The 26,221-nt window shown below is 42.4% G+C and overlaps 1 protein-coding gene across 1 annotated transcript in view; it reads left to right on the top strand.

The window, feature by feature from the left end:
- CCDC170 (coiled-coil domain containing 170) overlaps positions 1 to 11,878 on the top strand; it is a 56,874-nt gene extending 44,996 nt beyond the window's left edge. The window contains exons 10-11 of the mRNA XM_021693244.2: positions 9,429 to 9,665; positions 11,678 to 11,878. Coding sequence (XP_021548919.2) covers positions 9,429 to 9,665; positions 11,678 to 11,878 — 438 coding nt within the window. The remainder of the gene's footprint in view (positions 1 to 9,428; positions 9,666 to 11,677) is intronic.
- The last annotated feature ends 14,343 nt before the right edge of the window (positions 11,879 to 26,221 follow it).

Genomic DNA, 26,221 nt, shown 5'->3' with positions numbered 1-26,221 from the left:
AGAAAATCTTAATTAGAGGTTATTATGTCTTTATGCCTCTAGAACATATACTAGTCTACATTTTAAATAAAGAATAAACCTTAAGCTCAGGGCTGAGTACAAGCAATAGTACCTAGTTGTACTGTTTTGTTTTCATTGTACAGTGGGGTTTTTTTTCTTCTTTTTAAAAAAATTTTAATTCTAGTAGAATTAACACATAGTTATATTAGTTTCAGGTGTATAATATAGTGATCAACTGTTCCATACTGACTCAGGGCTCCTCATGGTCATTGTACAGTGTTTGCTTTATTGTTATCTTCCAGTTGTGGCAAATTCTACTGAAATCATACAAAATTCCTTTTCATAGAAATAAATTCAGGTAAGTTCAAAAGATGGTTGAGTTAAAGAAAAAAAAATGATGACCATAGGTTATATGTGGATATGGGAAAAATTGTGGATGTGGAATGGGAGAAACTGAAGTATAGACGAATAGACTGAAGAAGGGGATGATCCCAGTGATAACCAGATGCAATCAGCAGGTGGACAAAAGCTTGGTCAGCTGTTCCTGACACCATGCTGATGTCCAGAGTCACGGGGCGGTGGCGGGAGAAGCTGGGCAGCGGACAGGGGCCAGATCACCCAGGGCCTTGTGTGTCTCCTAAGATGCTTGGACTTGTCTTCTGGGTCCTGGGGAGTCATTGCAGACTTTCAGACGGGAGAGTGAAATCATCAGGGAAGAGACTAAAAAGAAACAGAAACATGGGGGGAGAGCTTTATTTTGCGTAAAGAGATCCACTTTTTTTACTAGCTAAGGTTATAGGAAAGGTATAGGAGAGGTGGGATTTGACTGACTCAGGAATGACTCAGGCCCTTCACCACGGACATGGGATGCTAAGTCTGCCTTCCACTAGAGCACAGAGATCTCTCTAACTTACTAACAGAGTGAATGCTAACTTCATGAATTTCAGAGATTTTAGCTACAAATGACTTTTTATTTTTTTGTTGGAGACATATTAGTGTCTAAGACAGAATAATGATATCAACTATTTATCTTTGTACATTGCCTGTGCTCATCCCCGTACTGACTTTATTATTCATCAGATAACATTTCTGAATGTTAGCTAAGATGGCCTTTTTATCATTTTCTATGGCTGCCATAACCAGTGATCACGAATTGGGTGGCTTAATACGATAGAAATTTTTCTCTCATAATTTTGGAGGCCAGGAGCCTGACAGCAAAGTGTTGGCAAGGTTGATTCCTTTTGGGGAATGAGGGCCCATCCGCTCCATCCTCTCTCTGGGCTTCTGCTTGCTGCTTGCACCTGCGGGATTCTTCTCTGCTGCCACCCTTAGGTGACTGTCCCCTCGTGTGTCCCTCCTTCTCTGTTTCTTGTAAGGACACCCACCATTGCTTTTAGGGGCCACCCTATTCCCGGATGATCTCATCGTGAGATCCTTAACCTTAATGATACCTGCAAAGGCCCTTATTCCAAGTAAGGTCACATTCTGAGGTTCTGGGTGGATATGTATTTATTTTTTGGGGGGGGAGAGGGACACAGTTCAACCCACTACACTTATTAAATTAAGAATTAATTTCACCATTTATGGAAGGTCGATATAAAAGATACTAATATGAACTACGTTTCTTTGCCTTAAAAAATTCAGGCCATAAAATTCAGCCTTTTTTTTTTTTTTTAAGATTTTTATTTATTTATTTGACAGAGAGAGGCACAGCGAGAGAGGGAACACAAGCAGGGGGAGTGAGAGAGGGAGAAGCAGGCTTCCCACCAAGCAAGGAGCCCAGTGCGGGGCTCGATCCCAGGACCCTGGGATCATGACCTGAGCCGAAGGCAGACGCTTAACGACTGAGCCACCCAGGCACCCCTAAAATTCAGCCTTTTAAAGTGTACAGTTCACCGGCTTTTTTCTTAAGAGTTTATTTATTTATTTATTTATTTATTTGAGAGAAAAAGAGCACAGGCAGGGGGAGGGGCAGAAGGAGAGGGAGAAGCAGACTCCCCTCTGAGCCGGGAGCCTGACGCAGAGCTCGATTCCAGGGTCCTGGGATCACGACCCGAGCCGAAGGCAGACGCTTAGCCGACTGAGCCGACCCCACAGTTCACTGTTTTTAATACATTGGGGGGGGTTGTGCAGGCATCACCACTTCCTAATTCTAAAACATTTCCAGGACCCCCCCCCCCAAAATCCCATACCTATCCCAGTTACTCCCTTTTTTCCCCTTCCCCAACGTCTGGAAACCACTAATTTATTTTCTGTCTTACGGATTTTCCTCCTCTAGGCATTTCATATAAACGGAATCGTATAATATGTGGCCTTTTGCCTTTGGCTTCTTTCACTTCGTCTGTTTTCAGGGTTCATCCATGTTGTGCACATATATATTTCATATATATTATATCATGGAGGGAGGAGGAGAGAGAGGGAGGGCCACAGGGAGACTGATTGATTTTAAGAAATTGGCTCATGTGATTATGGAATTTGGCAAGTTCAAAATCTGCAGGCTTGGCTGGCGGGACGACCTGATGTTGCAGTTCTAGTCTAAAGGTTGGATTCTGGTAGAATTCCCTCTTGCTCAGGGAGCGTCACTTTTGTTCTGTTCAGGCCTTCCACGGACTGGATGAAGCCCACCCACGCTATGGAAGGGAAATCTACTTTTACTGAAAGTCCACTAACTTAAATGTTAATCTCTCCACAGGACACCCTCACAGAAATACCCATGTTTCACCAAATATCTGGGTTCTGTGGGCCAACCCAGGTGACGCATAATATTAACCATCGCAATTCCTTTTTATGCCTAATAATATTCCGTCGTTTGGATATACCACACATTGTTTATGCATTCAGCATTTGATGGACATTATGATTGTTTTCACTTTTTGGCTATTATGAGCAAGGCTGTTAGGAGCATTTGTGTGGAGTTTTTATGCGCATTTCTCTGTCTGTTGCAAAACCATGCTTGAAGACCTTGACTCCTAGGTTATCCCAGTCTCCCTTTTTAAGACTCTTGCACTACATTTCCCCCTGAATTCTCAACCAGGAAAGTGTAGACCTTTCCAGATAACTATTAAATTTTAAGTTGGCAGGCAAACATGATTACTGTAGAAAATCTCTTTTGGAAAGAAAAATATTCTTTTATAGATTACCCTCCCTGTGTTGAGTCAAAATAATTTTAGTATAATATTGCTTTCATATATACAAACTTAACACTGTATAAAAATTTCTTAATCTTGCTACATTTTTTAAAAAGTGATCAACAGATTTTTTTCATCATTTAAAAAATTTTATTTATTTATTTTAGAGAGAGAGAGCACATGAGTTGGGGGTGGAGGAGCAGAGAGGGAGGAAAGGGAGGGGGAGAGAATCTCAAGCACAGTCCCCACTGAGCACAGAGCCTGACGGAGGCTTGATCTCACGATCCTGAGATGATGACCGGAGCCAAAACCCAGAGTCAGCCCAACTGACTGAGCCACACAGGTGCCCCAATCTTGCTACATTTTTACCATTGTAAAATTCAGACCAATTGAGAAAGCGAAATGAGGTGTAAAAGTCGAATTGAAAATATTAACGATATTAATTCAGTGTGCTAGATTATGTTATTTCACTACAGTCGCCATTCATGAGAAGGTATACTATCAATTGCTTGTGGCCCAGGTTCTTCTGAAGTCTGGCATACCTGTGGTGTATGTCGCCTAAGGACACCCTGTGCTTTAACTGAATGCTGCAGATACGTTGTTTGTACACACAATGTGACGTAGTTTGGCCTTCCCTTGGCATGAACACATTATTATGTATTATGTATTAACTCCACCTTTCCTCTTTTCTCATCAACCTAGAATAATTAAAGTAGCACTACTAGTTGGCACAAATGTAGGTCTTTGCACAAATGCAAATACAGGCACTGAAATCATGTGGAAGAACTCCAGAGGATCCAGAAAATGCTTTGTGTAGCTCCTCTAACACCAGTTGCTTCTCAGCCTGTGTCGGTTATGATTAGTTTCAGCTAAATATATTGGAACACCCCTGTAGTAACAGTGGCTTAGACAGAAGAGATGTTTATTCCTCTGTCACGGAAAAGAAGACATGCCATGCTTAGCAGGATGGCTCTGTGGTCATCAGCAATCCTGCCTCACTGTTCTAGTAATAGCTTTCATCCTCAATGCTGCTTCCTAACACAAGCTAGCTGCCGGGGCTCCGGCCTCATTCCAGCCACCAGCGAGGAGGAAATGCAGGAGGACACCCTGCAGGGCACTTTCCAGGAACAGTACAATGCTTCGTATCTCCATTGGCCAGAACTTAGTCCCTGGGCCTCCCTTAGATGAAGTCGGCTTGAGAAATGGGTCTATTCTGGGCAGTAAGAACGAAAGAAAGAAGGGAGTGTCACCTCTGGGCCACTCCATGGCCCAGTTTTAGTAGGGAGCTGTGCCCCCAAATCAGTAGTCAGATAACCAAAAATTAGTGAAAAGCCATTGTTATCTTCATTGTAGTCTCTCAAGTAAACACTAAAAGGAATAACATTCTTTAGCCAGCAGCAAAGGTCGCTCCCTCTTGCTACCTCTCTTGATTATCTCCCATGCAAGACAGCTGCTCCCCATGCTCCTTCTCCACTCCAGAACTTTCCCCAACCCGGTCAGTGCAGCCTTTCTTTATATATATTTCTTGTAACCTACCATCTTGGGCTCAGTGGATCTCCAATAGTAGATTGGGATTGAGTTTGAGCTCTCCCTACTTTGAATGTGTGCACCAAGCATAACCTACAAGGAAGAACTTCTTGGGCTGTGGAATGATGGGAGTGGAGGTGTGCTCACACTGCCAAGTTGAACACCTTCCTCTGTTTTCTGCTTCAGTTTCCTTCTGCTGAAATCCTTGTGGTTCTCTTTAGGAGGGGCGCAGCATGTATTTGGGCCACAGGGACACTCTCCCACTTTGTCTTCAGGGCACCTGCGTGCAGTGCCTAGCTCCTGCGTGCAGTGCCTAGCTCCTGCAGGGTTGCATTTTCAATGCGGCTTCTCAAAAGCCCTCCAGTTAGAGAATTTAAATCCTCTGTGGGATTCAACCTATCAGATTTTAAGTTCAATAACCATCTCTTTCAGGGCCTTGGGCCCTTTTAACACGAGAGAAAATTATTTACCAGATTTTGACTTTTTTTCACTCAAGGAGGCTGACACTAGATAGGGTGTTCCCTGGACGTAAAGGCCACTCGGAGCCTTCTCTATCCCTGCTGGAGTCTGGGTGGGACATTGGTCTTGTTGATGACCAGTTCTGCCCCACTGGAAGACCATTAGGAGCACAGGCCCTTGCTGAACTCTGGGCTGGATTCGGGAAGCTCCTTCCGGAGGATTAAGAAACCAGCTTAGGGGGCGCCTGGGTGGCTCAGTCCTTAAGCGTCTGCCTTCGGCTCAGGTCATGATCCCAGGGTCCTGGGATCGAGCCCTGCATTGGGCTCCCTGCTCCGCGGGGAAGCCTGCTTCTCCCTCTCTTACTCCCCCTGCTTGTGTTCCCTCTCTCGCTGTGTCTCTCTCTGTCAAATAAATAAATAAAATCTTAAAAAAAAAAAAGAAAGAAACCAGCTTAGGCATACCCCACTTCCAGGAATCTCGTTTGTTGGGTTTGATTTAGGACCCCAAGGTCTCTGTCATCCCCTGGCTTTTAGTTCTGTTCTGGTGGCTTGGCTCAGAGCTCCATGACTTTCCTTTGCTCCCCGATGGCAAGAATTGAGGCAGCCTTTAGGATTGTGATAAAGTCTCATATTTTTCAGAAATTTTTGGCTATGAATTCTTCTCATTAGGACCTGATTTATGGACTTCTAGCTCTCCAAGCTGTGTTCCGTCACTTTTGGTAGATAGCCCACTGTAAATGTTTTTCCAATCTGAGCAGAAAGGCTGAAAGTATCCTTTCATATAAGCTTTTGAATTCAGTATCCCAATCCCAGCAAATTCCCTCTTGGCCACATAGTCTCTCTGCAGCAATGTGATAATTTGCACATGAAGGGAATCTCTTTGTTTTAAAAGGAGATACCTTTGTTTTAAAATTGATAAACATTTCATTCGTGTCATGTCCCCCAGTTTGTAATATGTTTGATAGTCGACAGACTATATTATTTAGAGCAGCTGCTTTTCTTTTTTTTTTTTTTTTAAAGATTTTATTTATTTATTTGAGAGAGAGAATGAGAGAGAGAGAGAGAGAGAGAGCATGAGAAGGGGGAGGGTCAGAGGGAGAAGCAGACTCCCTGTTGAGCAGGGAGCCCGATGCAGGACTCGATCCCGGGACTCCAGGATCATGACCTGAGCTGAAGGCAGTGGCTTAACCAACTGAGCCACCCAGGCGCCCAGAGCAGCTGCTTTTCTAATTTATAAATAAGTATACATATATGTTCAAAAACGTTTACGGAGAGGATGCACGTTGTATTGATCACGCGTGGGATGGTTCCCTTTCCCGACTTTTTGTTTTGAAAAATTTCAAATCTAGAGAACAGTTGCAAGAATAGTATAATGGACAGTATTTTATTCTTCACATAATGATTTACATAATAACTTAACATTTTTACCAATTGCTCTGTTTTGCCTAATGAGGGCAGGAGGTTTTCTTTTTTGCTGAACCATTTGGGAATAAGTTACATGCATCATGACACGTCACCCCTAAATACCAGGTATCTCTTAAGAGCAAGAGTATTCTTTGATGTGACCCCTGTATATCATCACACCCAGGAAGCAACGTTGAGGCAATACTCTTTTATGCTGAATCCAATACACTGTTCATTTTCCAGTATGGGTTCTGATAACCTGGAATCCATGAATGATCCGCAAGGTCAGCCTCTGCAGACCTGCACTTAGTGGGTGGCAGTAACTTGGCTCAGGTGCTGGGTCTTCTAATGCCATTTCATTGGCTCAAAAACTGACTCCGGGTTCCTTCCTGGAATCCATGAATGATCCGCAAGGTCAGCCTCTGCAGACCTGCACTTAGTGGGTGGTAGTAACTTGGCTTAAGTGCTGGGTCTTCTAATGCCATTTCATTGGCTCAAAAACTGACTCCGGGTTCCTTCCCTCAACTGTGGTTGGCATTGTCTCGCCCGCGGATTTCTCAAGCTGCAGTGGTGGTTTTTTTTTTTTTTTTTTTTAAAGATTTTATTTATTTTTTTGACAGAGAGAGACATAGCGAGAGCAGGAACACAAGCAGGGGGAGTGGGAGAGGGAGAAGCAGGCTTCCCGCTGAGCAGGGAGCCCGATGCGGGGCTCGATCCCAGGACCCTGGGATCATGACCTGAGCCGAAGGCAGACGCTTAAGGACTGAGCCACCCAGGCGCCCTGCAGTGGTGGTTTTTATGCCTTCTTGATCGCAAGTCCCACAGCAGCTGTCAGTTTCCCGAGGATTTCCTTTCTCCTGCATGGAGCCAGTTCAAAGCTTTGAACTTGTCCAGGCATGGCTGCCATCGGCCTCCTCTCTGTGGGAAAAGAAACTAAATTTCTTCAGAGGTTGTGTTATAGTAGAGGAAAGCAAATTTCCGTTATCTAATTTCAGAACATTTTCATCACCCCTAAAAACAGCCCATTGGCAATTACTCCCCAGTCTCCCCTCCCACCAGTCCATAGCCTTTTTTAGATCTTTCATATGAATGGAAAAATACAATAAGTGGTCTTTCATGACTGGCTTTTCTCTTAGCAGACGTTTTTTTCAGTGTTCATCCATAGCATGTATCAGTACTTCATTCCTTCTTATTGGCGAATAACATTCCGTTGTATGGATCTACAACATTTCATTTATCTACTCGTTGGTTGATGGATATTTGGGTTGTTGTTACTTTTTGGTGATTATGAATAGTCCTTCTGTGAACATTTGTGGGCAGGTTTTGTGTGACAGAAGTTTTCAATTCTCTGGAATATATAAACCTAGAAGTGGAATTGCTAGCTCATGTGTTAACTCTGAGCTTAACATTTTGAAAACTGGAAAACTGTTTCTCATAGCTGCACCATTTTGCCCTCCCACCAGCAGCACGTGAGGGTTCCAGTTTCTCTACACCCTTGTCAACACTTGTGACTGTCTCTCTTTTTGACTGTAGCCATCCCTGAGGATGTTAAATGGTAGCTTGTTCATATTTATTTTTAATGGTCAGTGTTAAAAATTTTGTGCCAAATATGTAAAACTACCTCCAATTCTTTTTTTTTTAATGTGGTAAAATATCCATAACATAAAAGTTACCATTTGAGCCATTTTTAAGTGTACAATTCAGTGGCATTAAGTACGTTCACAGTATTGTGCAACCATCACCACCATCCATTTCCAGAACTTTTTATCATCCTAAACTGAAACTCAGTGCCCATTAAATAACTCCCCATTCCTCCCTTGGGGATGGAATTCTATAATGAATTAGCCTATCTTGGGTACCTCCTATAAATGGAATTATGCAATATCTATCCTTTTGTGTCTGGCTTATCTTATTTGTTGTAATGTCCAAAGTTCACCCATGTTGTAGTATTGGTCAGAATTTCAAACTTTTAAAAAAAATTTTATTTTATTATGTTAATCACCATACATTACATCATTAGTTTTTGATTTCAAATTCTTTTTTGTAAGCAGATCTGGCAAAATTTTAAATACTAAGCTAATAAAGAAAATGCTCTTTGTGTTGACTTTAAGATCCTGGGACTGCTTCCTAGAGAGAGGCACCCCCACCCCTTTCCTCTTCTTTGAGACTTTTTTTTTTTTTTTGACAGGGAGAGAGCACAAGCAGGGGGAAGCAGCAGAGGGAGAGGGAGAAGCAGGCTCCCCACTGAGCAGGGAGCCCGATGTGGGACTTGATCCCAGGACCCTGAGATCATGACCTGAGCCGAAGGCAGACGCTTAACCGACTGAGCCACCCAGGCGCCCCTTTCCTCTTCTTTGTAGTGGAATGCTATGGGCACCTCATGCCTCCCATACTCATTGGTCAAGTCAGAAGGCATTTCTTCTGAAATATTGCTGTTCTAGATTTTCCTTATGGCAGTAGTGAAGACTTACTAAGGGGATTTTAGTTGGGCTCCCTTGTCATAGACCACTAACAGAGGAGATATTTTACTTTTCCTAGTGTTTCTATGCTGGGGACGACCCTTTTGTAGGGCCCAAAGTGCAAGTTGCTTTTGCCTATGGAGTTCATTAGAGTCTGTGTGTAGGTACCAGCAGACTTTATTTTAATATTTAACCCCAGAATTGTGCTATCTACCATTTGTCTCATTGGTTTTCCAAATAATAGTACTCTGACATGTTTATAAACTGTAACTGCCTTAAGGCATGTTTGTCCAGCGTGTATGCTTAGCAAAGTCTGTATAACTGGGATGGATTCCATTCTTTATTTATAAAAAAGTTATTAAGTGAATTTCATTGACTTCTAGTTTATCTTGTTGATACAATTGTCCAAAACAAATACGAAAGAAATTATTAGCGTTCTCTTGACTTCGTAGATTAAAACTTTGGAACAGACCAAAGCCACTGAAGACCTAAATAAGTCCAGAGACAAACTTGAGAAGATGAAGGAGAAAGCTGAGAAAAAGTTAATGTCTGTCAAGCCAGAACTGGATACCGCAGAGCACGAGGCTCAGGAGGATAAAGAGAGGGCCAGGAATATGATGGAAGTGGTAACCAGCGAAATGAAGACACTAAAAAAATGTCTGGAAGAAGCAGAAACAAGAGAAAAGCAGGTGGGTAGAAATCTGGGGGTGAAATCTTGTTTAGGAAAAGATGGGACAATTCAAAAGCTTGATAATTTTTCGTACGTTTCTTCAAAAACAATTTACAAAGCTTTCTTTATCGTTTCAATGTATCTGCTTGCCCTCTCACATCTTTCTGGAATTAAAATGACCATTATGATTTACTCTGCTAAGAAAAATAATTCACAGTTTGATGGCACGAATCGTAGGAAAGAAAAAGACCTTCTCATCAAAGCAGTGGAAAGGCTGTGGAAAGCCAGGTTCTGGTTGTGGAGAGGTTTTGATTAGGTTCACTGATTGCCTCTGAAGTTTGCATCATCCCAGGCTTCAACCTCAGGAGGGAAAGCTTATCTCCAGCAGAGATCAGTGTCAGGAAACTGTCCCAACTCTCAAACAGTGGCACCCAGACTCGATGGCCAGCCTTGCCCAGATGTAAGCTATAAACCGTACTCACTCGCTGACTGGTTGTAAGGAGGAGAGTTTTATCTGGTGAGCACATCAGGAGGTCAGGCATAAAGAAACTGTCCCGGGCAGCCTGACCCCCATTGCTTTTGGCTTTCATCTCCCTCTCTTGCTGAAGCTCAAAAGGGCAGAGAGTGGACTCTGATCTTAGGATTTTCTTTTTTTTTTCCTCTTCGGCTGCCTCTGCTTTGGCTCATGTGTCAGGCAACGTTGAGGAAGGCCAAACTATAAAGTGTGTGTTCGCAGACGGAAACCTCTCAGGAATGAAGAGACTTGACCATATGTGAAAGGGGAGAAAAGTTTGAGGGGAACTTTTTCATCAGGGACACTAGGCTGGAGAGGGTATTGTGTTCCCCCAAACTGGACTCAGCATGGGAAGGAGGTTGGGAAGTGAAGGAAGACAGGGTGAGAATGTTTGGAAGGCACTCTTCCTGGAGGCAACATCTATTGGGTCACATCTTTCCAAAATGGAAGGTACTTCTAGCAAGCGGTTTCCCAGATAGCCCTGACTTACCTGCTTCTGCTCTAGCACAGAATCACAGCAACCAGCGTACGAGAATTTAAGGGGTCTGAGGCACATTTGCATCCATGGTCTCCAACCTCCCCACCTCTCCATTTTTCCTTTTGTGATGGACGGAGAGTAGTCCCAAAGAGTCTACTGTTATGGGTTGTGAAGGAGGCTGTCATGTGATGTGATCTGGTCATTTTTTTAGTAGTCCTTCTGTTTTTATCAGCTCATAGTTTCTTGCCCTTTGTTCTTCCTTTAGCTTAAGAGTTTCCATGCCCAGGGGCACATGGGTGGCTCAGTCAGGTAAGCGCCTGACTGTTGGTTTTGGCTCAGGTCATGATCTCAGGGTTGTGAGATCGAGCCCCACATTGGGCTCCACAATCATCGTGGAGTCTGCTGGAGATTCTCTCTCCCTCTGCCGCCCCATCTCACACACACACACACACACACTCACACACTCTCTCTCTCAAATAAATAAATAAATAAATAAATAAATAAATAAATAAATAAAATCTTAAAAAAAAAGTTTCCATGCCCAGTTAAAATTCTAGTGGGTAAGTACTTATCACCCATGGATACAACCACACCTTTGTAAAGCACTTCTTAGTATATAGAACACATACACAGTCATTGTTTCATTGGATCCAAATTTCAGAACAGCCCTGAGAAGTAGGTGTATGGTTATTCCCACCGGGAAGTGAGAACATGGAGTCTTAGGTCAGGGTCTCATTCATGGTTGCCTAACCGAGATTCTTGACCTGGTAGCCAATGCCACACTAACTGGCTCATCAGAAAAGAGGTTATGAAATCACGGAAAGTTGGGGATGAAAGCATATTAGAGGTAATTTAGTAGATGGCACCTTCCTATTTTATAAGTGAGAGGACTGAGGTTAAAGACAGTAAGTGATTTGCCTACCTCATGCACACCTGGGCTTTCCATGGGTTTTTTTTGTTTGGTTGGTTGGTTGCATTTGGACTAGCAGTAGTTGATACATTTTGTTCTCACCCTTTGTGTGTGTGTTTGATATTACAGCTGGTGGACTTCAGGGAGGTGGTTTCCCAGATGCTGGGCTTGAACGTGACCAGTCTTGCGCTTCCAGACTATGAAATCATCAAATGTCTTGAAAGACTGATCCATTCACATCAGCATCACTTTGTCACCTGTGCCTGCCTCAAAGATGTGATGCCCGGGGGAGATAGGCAACCACAGAGTCACTTAAAACTCCTTCATTGAATACCATCTCTCTTGGGGGAGGTGGAGCTAAGAGATGGGACACAACTGTCAATTTCACAAATTCCCCAAGCCTTTGACATTGATCAGTGTGTGAATACCATATATTTCGATGACTGTGCGCGTGAATCCGTCATTTGCAAAAAAGGATCTCAGAGGTGCCAGCTGTAGGTTAATGTTTGACACTAAGAACACCTGTTATTTTATTTGCTAGCACTTTGGGACCCAGAAGAAGTCCAGTAGATTGCATATCTAGAATGGGCAATGGTGGTAGGAGATTAACATTTATGGGATTCTTTTTTTATGGGTCAGGGGCTTTACTACCCAATTTAATTCTCATAATGGTCATGTGGAGAAGCTTTAATGTTTTATTTTACAACCTCTCTGGGGCTCAGAGAGGGTGTTACCTACCCAAGATTGTAGTTGGTTAGTGATTGAATGAGCAGCCTTACCACGTTGGCCCTTGATCAAAGGCGGTGCCTTCTCTGCTACTCTACACTCCTCCAGTTTCTCCTGAAATCCTGTGATCCTGGTGAAAATTGCCCCCATAAAGGAGGGCAAACATTCATACATTCAATCAAGTCCAAAAAGTGACTGAGATTCATGAGTGTCACGCATATGATTTCTTTAAAAAGCATTACAACTAATTATTTGGATAAAACATACGTAGGTCTGAGGTCCTATGAGAAACCTACCGGTTTTAAATGTTGCTGCCAGATCATATTTGGTGGTAATTTTTCATGTTTGAACAGGGTTGGTCTCAGTCCTTTAAAAGTGAAACCTTTAATGTGAAACCGATAAGATGAAGAAATCCTCCCCAGGTTTACTCACCAATATATTACATGTACTGACAGCAAGAGTACTTTTTTAGGATCAGGGTTTTATTACAAATTTCCATCACTTTCTGCCTTCTTTTTAAATTTCTATTTCACAAGTGTTTTTCAGGAAACCATATTCTTAACTTTATTGAGAAAAACTTTTACTTTTTTGGGTGATTATCTTATTTTTGCCATATGAAAATATGTCTGGAAAAAAGCATTGGTGTCTAATTAAAGGAGGGGGGAAAAGAGATTACATTCAAACATTAAGAGAAAAAGTAAATTCTAGAGGAAAGAAAAGGAGTTTGACACTTAGAGGCTGGATGACAGATCACACAGAGGGAGAATGACTGAGGATGTCCCCTGGGGAATGGGTCAGGGTTGCCTGGCTTTCTCCCTCGTGTGCAAGGACAGTATGAAGAAGCATTTGTGACTGATTAAATATACCTGCACAGCCATGACTGAGGACATGAGCTAGGGCTGCAACAGGCAGGAGACTTGGCCTTGTATTTTCCCAGCAGAAGGGCTGTGGTCTCTGGAGATCCCTCCCCCCCACCACACTCCAAAGATGCAATGGCTACTGGTCTGGACCCACACTCACCCAGAGAGGTAGAGGCGACTTTACCAGTTGGGTCTCTAGAGGACTGAATTGCTGAGTGGCTGTGTTTTATCCACGCCATGGAAAGGTGGAGGGTGTTTAGAGATGGAGGGATTGTTTTTATACCTTCCCTCTGTTTTCATTCTCCAAATACAATCTTTAGTGAACTTCACTTATTTTCTCTGTAAATTTCATTTTCGACGCTATTCAGAGATACTTTTAACAGCATCACTTTAAAACCATGAACTGGCATAATAATATGTTTCCATTTCTGGTGGAAAGACTACACACGGCATAAGAAAAAGAAGTTCTGTTTATATATGTAGTCCATAAGACACAGTAACTATTTGTCATTCGGATAAATTCAAATCCCTTAATAAAGCCATTTCTTTCCTTGTTGAAATGCCAGTTGATCGTTGGCTTTCCCTCTGTGGCATTCATTCTAGAATTGGCAACCCAGGCTCACATTTTTGTGTTAGATTTTTGTTCTTCCATAATACCCATGTATATTTTATGTTGTCCAATAAAATGTGTTAGATTGATGAGATTTTCTAAATAGGGCTTTAAAATATTTAACACCAACTCTTCTACCAAATACACTTGAGTGATAATTGCCTTTGAGATTATTATTCTGGTCATTGAGACATTTAAGTATATGCATAAAACATCTCAATTAGGATCAGGGTTTTATTAATTAGGGTTTCCCCCTAATTCTCAATTAGGGAAAAAAAAGAAGCCTGAGCCATCTAAATTTTCAGTTCTACCTTGTAGTCTGTCTTACTGATGAACGTGAGTGATTCAAGGTCAAGGGGTGATGGGCTGAAAAGTGGTTAAACAGTGTCTCCATTATTTATATTGTAATAATACTTAGGACTTAGAAGTGGAGTTTATTCTTCACTGGGAAGCATTTCATGGTTATATAACCTTGAATCGGGAAGGCTCTGCCCGCTCTATGCAGTAACGATCTTATCCACATTATTGCACAACTCCACTTAGCTTCTCATCAGTAAGTGTGGTCTGGATGCTTCTCTCTCCCCTATGCAGCCTCCATACCGTTATGCCTGCACCTTTGTATAAAAACCATCGCTCATTTGAGACTCCTATTAACAGATATATAACTTTCTTCTGGTCTTCATTGCAGTTACCTACTAACATCCTGTCTTTTCTTCCTACTTAAGACTATTGCAGATGGTTCATTGGTGTCTTCTTCACCCTGTTAAGTACTGCCTTCATCTTGGATGACTTTAGTGCCCATAAGGAAAACTCATACAACACCCTATCTTTAGTTTCTTGGCCTTCTTGACCCCCATACATTTACCTCCTTTAGTTTCAGCTACTTAAACCTTAGATTGCAGTTTATAGTAATTCAACTTAGACTACCTTCAGTTGGGGCGCCTGGGTGCCTCAGTTGGTTAAGCATCTGCCTTCGGCACAGGTCATGATTCCAGGGTTTGGGGATTGAGTCCTGCATCAGGCTCCCTGCTCAGTGGGAAGTCTGCTTCTCTCTCTGCTCCTCCCCCACACCCCGTTTGTGCTCTCTCTCTCAAAAATAAATAAAATCTTTAAAAAATTATATTTAGACTAACTTCACCCAAAGAGAATTTGGTGGTGGTGGGGGGCTCATTTGAAAGATTCAGGTAGACTAGCTTCAGCATGGTTAGATCCAGTGATTTAAAATTGTTATTTGGATTCTTCTCACTTCTACCCGTCTTTCATTTCTCCTTGATTTGCTTGTCTTTGCATGTTGGTCTCACTTTCTCCTTCTGGAGGTGGTTCCTCCATGCTGCTGGAAAGATGGCCACAAGCAGCTATGTGATCTTTACAACTCATAGCTGAGGAAATGAGAGACTCTGCCTCCAACATTCAGGGAAAGAATGTCAGGAAAGAAGAGTCTGATCATCTCTTCTTGGTCATGTACTCATCCCTCAACCAAGCACTTTAGGCAGGGGATAAACTCATTGGCCTGCATCCCATGCCAACTCCTGTAGCAGAGGCGGGGTGGGATGAAGTTCCAGGGTGATCTGTTCAACCAAAAGCACATGTAATGACAGAAGGAAAACTCCCCAAAGGAAGAGAAGCTGGACAGGCACACAACACACGTCTATGACACATGGTCCAATTTAGAATCTTCTAATCACCTACAACTTCTCCACCTCTGAAATCTTCAAATCTCCATAAACTCTTACCACTGCAGACCTCTATCTCTTTACCCCTACACAGTTGTTCTTTGAGTCTCCTTGGTTCTCCTATTTTTCTCCCTACTAGCCTTGGCATCTGGGGTCAGCAGAGATCCTCTGGTTCCTTTCTTCAATCATTCTTTTCCCAACACCTTGAACTCCTTGTGCCCTTGCCCCTCTCCCCTCAGATTTCAATTAATCCCAACTAACAATGTTTCTGCTGCTTTTCCTGCCCCACCCGATGAGACTGGGGGAAATCACAGGTGGGCATGCCACACTCAGGTCTGTTGGTCTCACCTGAGCCCTCTGTACTAACCAGTAATCCTCCACAGTGTTCCGCTTAGAGCTCACTGCCATTTTCTGAAATGACTCTTGCAAATCTTTTTCTCTTCCTCAAGGCTCTTAACCTTTCTCTTTCTTCACTGTCAGCAGATAATCTTGTCTCCTATTTCACCCACGAAATAGAAGCCATTACAGGAAATATCTTCAATATCAGATCCTAAAATAGCCTGCTATGTGTGCACACCCCTCATTGCCTCCTTCCCTCTTCCTGCCTTGGACTCTTTCCTCCCCCCGGCTGCTTGCATCCAAGCAACCTCATCCCATCAGTTGTCCTCTCTTCAACCTCACATTCATATGGTCCTTTCCCTCTGCATTCAAATGTGTTCATCTTAAATCAGTCCTTCTACTCTGCAACAACTTCTGTGTAGGGCCTCACTTCCCTCTCTTTCTTCACAGTCGAACCACTTGAAAGTGTGGTTTCTATGGCTGTCTTTCTGGTCTTACCTCTCATTCCTGTCATTGTCCGCCGCAGCCTGGCTTCGGTCACCACTTACCCAGCTCTTGCATTTTTTGTTAGCAAACCTCTGTTAGTTTTAAAGTGCTTGTTTTGCTTGATCTTTCTGTAACATGTAATACAGTTGACCATTTCCTTCTCAAATCATTCTTTTGCATTAGCTTCCATGATGTGGCATTCAATTCATTTTTTTCCCTCTGCCTCTCTGGGTTCTTGAGTCAGATTATTTTAAGGTTATAAGAAACAGAAGTGAAATAAGCGTTTAATGTAAGGATAAGTGTGGATATGAGCGTGGGTGGGAATCTTGACCTCACCGTCAGAACTCAGTGAGGAACAATCATACATCTCAGAAACCGGAATGTAGTCGATGGTCCAACAACTAGAGCGCCATATACAGGATCCAGTGTGGCTCTCACGGCTGGGTGCTCTTGCTTATCCCATGCATCCTGGTTTCCTTTAATGCCATGAAAACTCAACTTCCCTCTGTCTCTGCTTCTACTGCTTCAGCTGGTATCTCAGACGCCTGGCCTTCAGAACTGCGTGACAAGACATTTATGTTGTGTAAACCATGCGGTTTGTGGAACTTCGTTAACGCAGCCCTGGGAGCCTAGGCCTCATCTTACAAGATTGCTTAGGTTTAAATAACATAGAGCATTTAGAAGATATCCTGGCATGTGGGGAATACTTGGCGCATGTTAGCAAATAATATTGCTATTGTAAATATCGATAACTAGTTTCACCTATTCTTGGGGCTTTAATTATCATCTATGCAATGATGATGCCAACTGTTATCTCTCTAGATCAGGTTCCTGTCCTGATCTTCTCCCAGAACAATTATCTCTCTAGATCAGATTCCTGTACTTCTCTTCTCATCTATAGGATGGTGTGGAGAGGACCCCTGTAGGAATTGAGCAAAAGAGACTTGGGTTCAAATATAAGCTCTGCTGAGTGACTTGGCCCAGGTGATTTACCACTTTGAAAACCAATGTGCTTCAGGACAAGAATAGGAATAACAAGACTAGTTTCCTCATAGAAGAATCCTTATATAAGGATTCAATGAGTCGATGTATATAAGGTGCGTAGCTCAGAACATGGACGTCACAAGTGCTCAGTGAATGTTGTTATATCCTACAGGTATCTCACACTCAACATAGGCAACATTGAATTTGTAATTTTTGCCTCCATCCTCTTCTTGCCAATAACCTACTTTTCTCCTGGGCTTCCTGCCTCAGCCAATGGCCTGGCATCTGCTCAAGTGTCTGAGGCTGGGTTTAGGGAGGGAACTCTGACTTGTCCCTCTCCCTCTTCCCACAGCTGGTGTCTGCTCTACCTCCTGTATTCTCCCTCATCTATCTACTCTTTCTTCCACATGAACACTAGTAGTTTATACCTCATTATCTCTCACTCACTCAGACTTCCCTGGGTTCTGAGCAGATGCTGTGATTCACTACCCAGGCCCCCCTCTAGGACCGAAGCACTCCTTTTCAGCTGCCCAGAGCTGTTGGCTCTTGACAACCCATAGCTGAGTTCCTGGCAAGGACTTGCCCTTGGCTGAAGGGAGCTACCTCATCCTGGGTCACAGACTTTACCCTGAGGCAGTTTGTATCTAGTGACTGGTCAATGTGGGGGTACAAAGACCTGACCTTCTTTCTTTAATTCAGAACCACTCTGAAGGGTCATGTCAGAATCAGAACTATGCCCCCCACCCACTTTTCCCCTCCCCCCCCCCCCCCACAAATCAGCCAAGGCCTCTGTGGCAACTTCATCACACTTCAACTGCTTCCTCTGCCCGGTCTTGTTTTCTTACTTTCTTACAGGTTTTGTTCTAAGTGTGCAATTCAACAAACCCCTGCCTCCAAATTCCCATCTCAGGGTCTTTCCAGGACCCTTTTTTTAGGGTCTTAGGTCTCTCCGACCTTAGACAGATTCATTCATTCTCCTTGCAACTAGTCATGAAAGTATGAAGCCATTTGGTGTTTTTCCATCATGTGGTTTTATCAATGAACAAGTGTTTATTGATCGCTTGGTGATATAGGACCCACAAAAACCAGAACAACAATGAAAAAACCCCCCAAATATCTATGACTTAAACGATTTGGCCTTTTCTTTCTTTTCAGAATTCTCTGTCGAGATACATAACTAGGTTCCAATATAGTGTTGAGTACCGAAAGAAGATTTTATTCTATTTTTCCATTTCCTGTTAGTTTTAGCACTGTAGAGTACAGAAGAGACACTACTCCAAGTAGCTTAACCAAGAAAGGATTTATTATAGGGTATTAAGTGGCTTGCAGAATCATGTGAGGGCTGAAGAATAGACTTGAGGTTGAGTTTTCCATAGCGATTCCCAAAGGCACACCATAGAATGAAACGACCAAGATTGCTGCTGCTACTTCTGTAGTCAGAAAGCCAGAGGATCCAGAATCTCATTGATACTACCAAGATCTGGAAGCTACCACTTTTACTGTGCCTCCCCTCCTGCTGCTAACTCTCTTTCCTGCTGCCATCTGGGCCAGTAGGAAATGGATGCCTTGTGCCTTGCCTCCCAGAATCCAAACATCTTGTGACTGAATGCTGGGTCTTCTGCCAATGATGCCACAGAAAGCCACAAGTGTCCATCACATTGCTTGCCAACAGAAATAGCTGTGGAGGGCGCCTGGGTGGCTCAGTTGGTTAAGCGACTGCCTTCGGCTCAGGTCATGATCCTGGAGTCCCAGGATCGAGTCCCACATCAGGCTCCCTGCTCAGCAGGGAGTCTGCTTCTCTCTCTGACCCTCCCCCCCTCATGCTCTCTCTATCTCATTCTCTCTCTCAAATAAATAAATAAAATCTTAAAAAAAAAAAAAGAAATAGCTGTGGAGTAGAGGTGTGACCACTGTCATCTTCCAGATCTCACACTCGGGCATCTAACTGTCAAAACCCAAATTGCACCTGGAATCTTTTCTGGAGGTATTCTGGGAAACATAGTATTCAGCTTCTCCATGTCAGAGGTATGCCAGAACAATGTTTTTCAAACTACTTGATAAACTCTAAAATTCAACTTACCCAGGGAATCTTGACCTCACCGTCAGAACTCAGTGAGGAACAATCATACATCTCAGAAACTGGAATGTAGTCGATGGTCCAACAACTAGAGCGCCATATACAATGTTTTTCAAACTACTTGATAAACTCTAAAATTCAACTCACCCATACACACAGTCACATTCACGTCTACCTGAGATAAAAGATTCACAAGACAATGGGATGCCCTGATAGATTCTATTCTAGTCTTTGCTGTGCAATTCAGTGCTACTCTAGGCTATGCCACTTCATTAAGAAATGTCAATCTTGACCCCCTAAGTTGATTTCATGATGGGCTAGTGGATGGCAACTAGCAGTTTGGAAAAAAAAATACTGGACCACAAGAAGGGAGGAGTGGATATTGAGTGCCAATCAACAATATCCACTATGCTATACTGTTCCCTCTCCTGCCCCTAAGTTAACAAAAAGGATTGAAGGCTGCTCATAGAGGGACTTAGTGATATGACATAGTGTGTAGTGGACTGAGAATCAGGAGAATGGGTTCCAGTCCTTCCAGCAGCTGTCTCTCCTTCTGTAAATGAGAGCATTGCAATAGCTCTGTGTGCTAATGACCCACCGGACCCATACCTGGAAAAAATGAGGGAAAGGGTGATTGGTATCTTGGGATTTTTTTGGTAGAAGATGGATGAAACTCACAAGGTCATCTTGGCAGCAAATGCACTTGTGCATCAACTGTTGTACTCCTAAAAAATATTAGTTGGCTTTAATTAAGTTCCTGGTTATGCACATAGGCGTAAAATCTCATGACTCATTTAAAAAGCATGATGGTGTATATTGAATATGAACCGTATGATTAGTTCACCTGCCCCACGTTTGGAAGGAGGCTGTTAATTTTGCTGTTACGGTTTGCAAAGAATTTAATCTCTTAATGTAGAGCTTTTAGGTAAAAGCTTATATTTGCCAATGACTAAGGCTTTCATAAGGACTTTTTTTCTAATATGCTGTAGGTTTGAAGGTAATTGGTGTTAAGAAAGAAAAGCCTATTGAGAAGGCAGAACAAAATAAACATTTAATGAATGCCTATTCTGTGCCAACTGGTGTACCAAGCATTTTCATCTACAATGACTCATGTAATCCTCACATTAATTCTTAAAGGAGGAATTATGGTTCTCATTTTTACAGATAATGGGGCTCACTCTTGGTCATTAAACTAGCAAGTGCAAGAATGTGGAGCTTGTACTTAGTTCTGGCAGACTGAGCTCTTGCTTTTCTTTCCTGTACCAGGATGTCTCTATTGCTTTCATATTTGTTCCAGGTGTGTGAAAGTGAAAAAAAATACTCAAAACAGACTTTATTGAGAAGACTGAGATTTTCCTGTTTTAGACAAAGAGACATTTGATTGGATACTTAAGTTTCCCATTTTATTTAAAAATTTCCTAAACCACCCTTCAGTCTTTAGGGGACCTTGATTTCCGTAAGCAACAGGGAACTGTGGAGATTATTTGTGGGCATTATTCTGGTTTTATATCTTCCGTGGCTTCCTTTTGCTTGTGGTGGTGTTGAAAGGGACCGGAAGAGTTTGTGCGTGACGTAAAACACTACCCTAGGCACCTCCATTTTGGTGCAATGGAGGTCAAACATGGGGAACCCTAGTTGTGCACGGTTGGAGCAATGTGAGGATTGCTAACCTTGTAAAATGCATGAAAAAAGAATATCTACAAATGTTTATGTGTCTTTAAACAAGAGACTTTTAACTCAATATTTGTTTTTGAATTTTTCTTCTTTTAGCAAGAATACATAAAATTAAGTAAAATGTTAGATTTAAAAGAATGCATTTCAATGTGATTCCTCACCCATGTGATTTGATTTTATTATCCTCAGTACAGAGGTTAAGCTGACATACAAACGGACAGGATATATAATAAATGACTTTGTGAAACATGGTTCACATACTTTGGAGAATCACGTTGCCTTTTTTTTTTCCTGGCCAAGTCAAGTAGCTTCTTTAAAACTTTTCTTCTTATTATTTCTTATGAATAAGCTAACATAGAGTCTACATGGTTCTGCTGATTGTCCTTAGAAGGTCCCCCACAGAGATGATAAAGCCCCTGGGATGCTTTTCTCAAAGTATATGACTGGCAAGGAAAAGGCAGCTTCCAGAGAAGGTCTGGAAAGCACTTAATCTTAATAACAATAGTTACCATTTATTTATGTACTAGAGGCTGCAGTTGAGCTCCCTGTAAGCTTTATCTAATTTAATCTTCCCCTAAACTCTCTGAGGCAGACACTGTTATTAGCCTCTTTTTAAAGCTGAAGAAACAGTCTAAGGGAGGTTAAGTAACTGGTGTCAGATCATTCTCTGGGTGGTCTAACCAGTGGTTTTCCTCCTGGGCTATTCTGCCTCCTCCACAGAGGAGCCTGTTGCCAGGCTCTGAAAGGGGGGCAGGTGGCTGGCCAGGTTGTGTTCTACCTTAAATGAGAGGAAATGGTATCTGGGCCTGTGTATTAGCCAGAAATCTAGGCGAATTGGACAAGCAGAAAAGAAGTCTGCTCAGCAGAGAGCTTTGTTGACAGGAGGCCATTCTGACTCAGTAGCTTGGGACTTAGGATGATTGACTTCAATTTAATGTTGAAGGTGCATTTTGAAAGACATGCCACTGTCATTACAGTGGGGACCTCTATACCATCTGTTTAGAAGTATGATAATATGGGGGTAAAGAGTATGAACTTCGGAGTTGTACTCACTGGACTCTCACCCTGAACCCTACCTTTTACTGCTTGTTTCCATTTCTGGGCATTGGTTCTGTTGTCCATGAGATGAGGATTTGTAATGGTACCAATCTTGTACAGTTGGTATGAGGGTAAAGTGGAATAATGAATGTGAAATGTTTAGTCCAGTGCCTGGTGTGTCATAACTGTCCATTTACATATTAGTTGTTATTGATATTAAGCCCTTATATGTCCAATCATTATGTTTTCATATTTAATGCCTTTGTTCCCAAACCAAATCCGTTCAATCAGATAATTATTTTTTCCTCCCTCTGCGTAGACCGATACATGGATGGCCACCAATGAATCACACCTCCCAGGATTGATGCCCTTGTATAGTCCTTGGGCTTGGCCACGTGACTTGCTTTGGACAATGGGACATCAGCAGGGGTGGTGTAAACAAAAGTTTGATGAGCACTTATACACTGGGGCTTGCCCTCTTGAAACTCAGATGCCATGCAAGAAAGACCAGATCTGGCCGGTCTTTTGGAGAGAGATACTAAGATCACATGGAGGGTGAAGCAAAGCCATCCCAGTGTTCTGGTTGGGTCCAACCCTGAGCCAATCTTTCGGCTGAATGCAACTACATGGTGGACTCCAGTAATGAACAGGAGGAGTTCCCAGACAACCCACAAAATCATGAGAAATAACATCGGTATTGTCTCAAGCCACTGATTTTTGGGGAGTGGTTCGTTATGCAGCAATAGATGATTGAAGCATCCTCTGTGATGCGTGCATAACACTGTGAAATATGGCTGTTTACCAAACCTGTAGTAATAAAAATACAGCACGAATACTATCATCCCGATGGCAGATGCATGGCTATGGAGAAAGAAGGAGTTTTCAAAGAACTTAAAGTAGCACATCTGCATCCTGGGCCCATGTCCTGTTGCCAAGAAATCTATCAGAAGGTACCTGGGGAGTTGCCAGGACTCCTGCTTGATGGGAAAGCCATCACTGTGGCCGTGAAAAAAACCCACAGGCACTCCAACTGCCTTGCCACAATAATTGCAACTCATATTTCCATTGGCCAACAAAACCAGTGCTTACAACAGAAATAAATGTTTTATTTGGAAAATATCAGTGCCAATTGCACCCTAATGGTATTTTTCCAAAACAATGTGGTTAGTAAGAAGAGTAGAGTAAGGACTCAGTCATTTCCAGAGAGCTCTAAGAAGTTGACTAAATAATATTGGATGTTCTTGGATTCGAAGCGATGAGAGCTTGTTTGTACGTGGCTCCTGAAGAGATGTGACATGCGACTTAATCTTGCTACATGGGCCGACTCAGGTACATGCACTGAACCGTACTGGTCTCAATGACTCAGATTCCCTTTCTGGAACTGCTCTTATTCATTGTATTTAGCTGAAATGAACTGAATGGTTTGGACAGTGGAAAGGATTATAAATCCTTAGGGGAAAAATACATTTCATCCTTGACTAGGATAGAATAAATTAAAAAAAATAAATTTTGAATAAACAGTTTTTTTTAAAAATAGACTTTACTGGGTGCCTGGGTGGCTCAGTTGGTTAAGCGACTGCCTTCGGCTCAGGTCATGATCCTGGAGTCCCAGGATCGAGTCCCGCATCGGGCTCCCTGCTTGGCGGGAAGCCTGCTTCTCCCTCTGACCCTCCCCCCTCTCATGCTCTCTCTCTTTCATTCTCTCTCTCAAATAAATAAATAAAATCTTTAAAAATAAAATAAAATAAAATAAAATAAAATAGACTTTACTTTTTGGAGGAGTTTTAGGTTCATAGCAAAACTGAGTGGAAGTTACAGAAATTTCTCACATACTCTCTCCTCCCCTCTCCTCCCCCCACTTGCCCAGCCTCCCTGACTACCAAAATCTCCCTCCAGAGTGGTACATTTGTTATAATCAATGAACCAACATTGGCACACCATTATCACCCAAGTCCATAGCTTACATTAGGGTTCTCTCTTGCTTTTGTACATTCTATGAAGTTTTGACAGATGCCTAATGACACATACCCATCATTTTAGTAGCATACAGAGTAGTTTCACTGCACTACAAATCCTCCATGTTCCACCTATTAATCTCTCTCTCCCCTCAACCCCTGAAAACCATTGATCTTTTTTTTTTTTTACTTTCTCCATAGTTTTTTTCCCAGAATGTCATATAGTTGGAATCATATGGTATGTATCCTTTCCAGATTGGCTTCTTACACTTAGAAATATGCATTTAAGATTTTTCCATGTCTTTTGATGACTTGGTAGGCTCATTTCTTTTTAGCACTGAATAATATTCCCTTGTCTGGTTTACCACAGTTTATTTATCCATTCACCTACTCATAGAACATCTTGGTTGCTCCACGTTTTGGCAGTTACAAATAATGGTGCTATGAACATCTGGGTGCAGGTTTTCGTGTGGACACGTTTTCAAATCCTTTGGGTAAATACTAAAAATCATAGTTGTTGGCTCATATGGTAAGAGCATATTTAGTTTTGAAAGAAACAGCCAATCTGTCTTCCAAAGGAGTTGTACCATTTTGCATCCCCACCAGCAATGAATGAATGGCGGAAATTGCCTGTCCTATGGTAGGGGCTCAGATGTTAGTCATTATTATAAATAAAATAGACTAACCTGATGCATAAACAATAATAAAATTGTGTTTGCACAAGCTGAAGGAGGAATGGCAACTCTCTCTGGTAGGAGCAGGCAAACCGCTGGTAGGGACAGGAATCCAAAAATACAGTTAGAATAAGACAAAATGCTACGAGGCAGGAGTGCACCTTGCTTTGGCACAGGGTGCACTGGGTGAGCATATCTTTCTGCTCATATTCTTTTTTTTTTTTTAAAGATTTTATTTATTTATTTGAGAGAGAGAGCATGAGTGGGGGAGGGTCAGAGGGAGAAGCAGACTCCTCGCTGAGCAAGGAGCCCGATGCGGGACTCGATCCCGGGACTCCAGGATCATGACCTGAGCCGAAGGCAGTCGCTTAACCGACTGAGCCACCCAGGCGCCCTCTGCTCATATTCTTTATATCGTAGTTGACTTTAGGCCAAGGACACTGCACTTATAGATTCCTGTGGCACAAGCTTAGTCTAACTGTAGGCAGGGCAAGAGTGGGTAAAGGAACAAGGTTATGAGCCAACTTCATTCCTAGAAGTCACTGCCAGCCTGCAGTGACCCACTAGTCCTTAGAGACCCGATAAGGCTCCTACAGGACCCCGAGTCCCCAGCCCCTGGGATTCAGATGGATTCATAATAACCAGTGATCTCTTAGTTTGTTATCAACAGTCATAAAACCCCAAACACTAAGAAAACCTTGTTGCTTCCATGATTTTCAGTCCTGCTCCATAGTCTACTCTGTGGCCTAATATGGAAGAGAGTGCTAAGGGTGACAAGAAGTTAACCATTAGAGTTACTGATGTTTTTACAGAGGAAGCCAAGATATGTGCTTTTGCTGCTATTAGGAATTGATGTGCAGCTCATGTAGTATTAAAAGGTTTCACTGGAGAGATAAAAGGGGCAGATGGATAACTGCAGGCAGATAAATTATCTCCTCTTCAGTAAAGAGTCCCGTGAAAGTGAGGCCGCTTAAGTAGAGAAGGAACTGACATCCAGTCTGGGTAAGGTTCTGTGCTTCCAGGCTTGTTCTCACCAAATGCTTTATCTACTTATGAGTCTCAAGGACAGAAGCATTTACCACATTCAAAGACAGCCAGTGGTTCTTACAGCCCATGACCTGTCAGGTTTTTCTACCTGATGCTTAGCCTGGGTCACAAGGACTACAAATTACAAACAGTAGTGTAATGTATATTTTGATGTATCTAGATAGTTATGAATATGTGTTTCTTCTTGCTATCATTTATGTGTCTATCTATCTATCTATCTATATCTATCTATCTATCTATCTATCTATCTATCTATCTATCTATCCATCCACCTACCTACTTATCTTGAATGAATCCTCTTACCTATTATAGAGTTTGCTGGAAGTAGGTGTTCTATGGATTCTTCTCTGATAACCATGCAGTGTTTTTCTGTTGAATTAGTAGACACAGAACTCCTAGATAATGTGATTTCATTGCAACCTTGATCTTTGAAGAAGTTACTAGATCCTACATGTTTAATATACTCCATTACATGCAGTGTTTATGGAGCCTCAGATATTGCCCAGTGCTCCATGGAGAGAAAGAAGAGA

The sequence above is a fragment of the Neomonachus schauinslandi genome, chromosome 8, assembly GCF_002201575.2.
Source record: "Neomonachus schauinslandi chromosome 8, ASM220157v2, whole genome shotgun sequence".
Lineage (NCBI taxonomy): Eukaryota > Metazoa > Chordata > Mammalia > Carnivora > Phocidae > Neomonachus > Neomonachus schauinslandi.
This window is presented reverse-complemented; position numbering and strand designations above follow the sequence as displayed.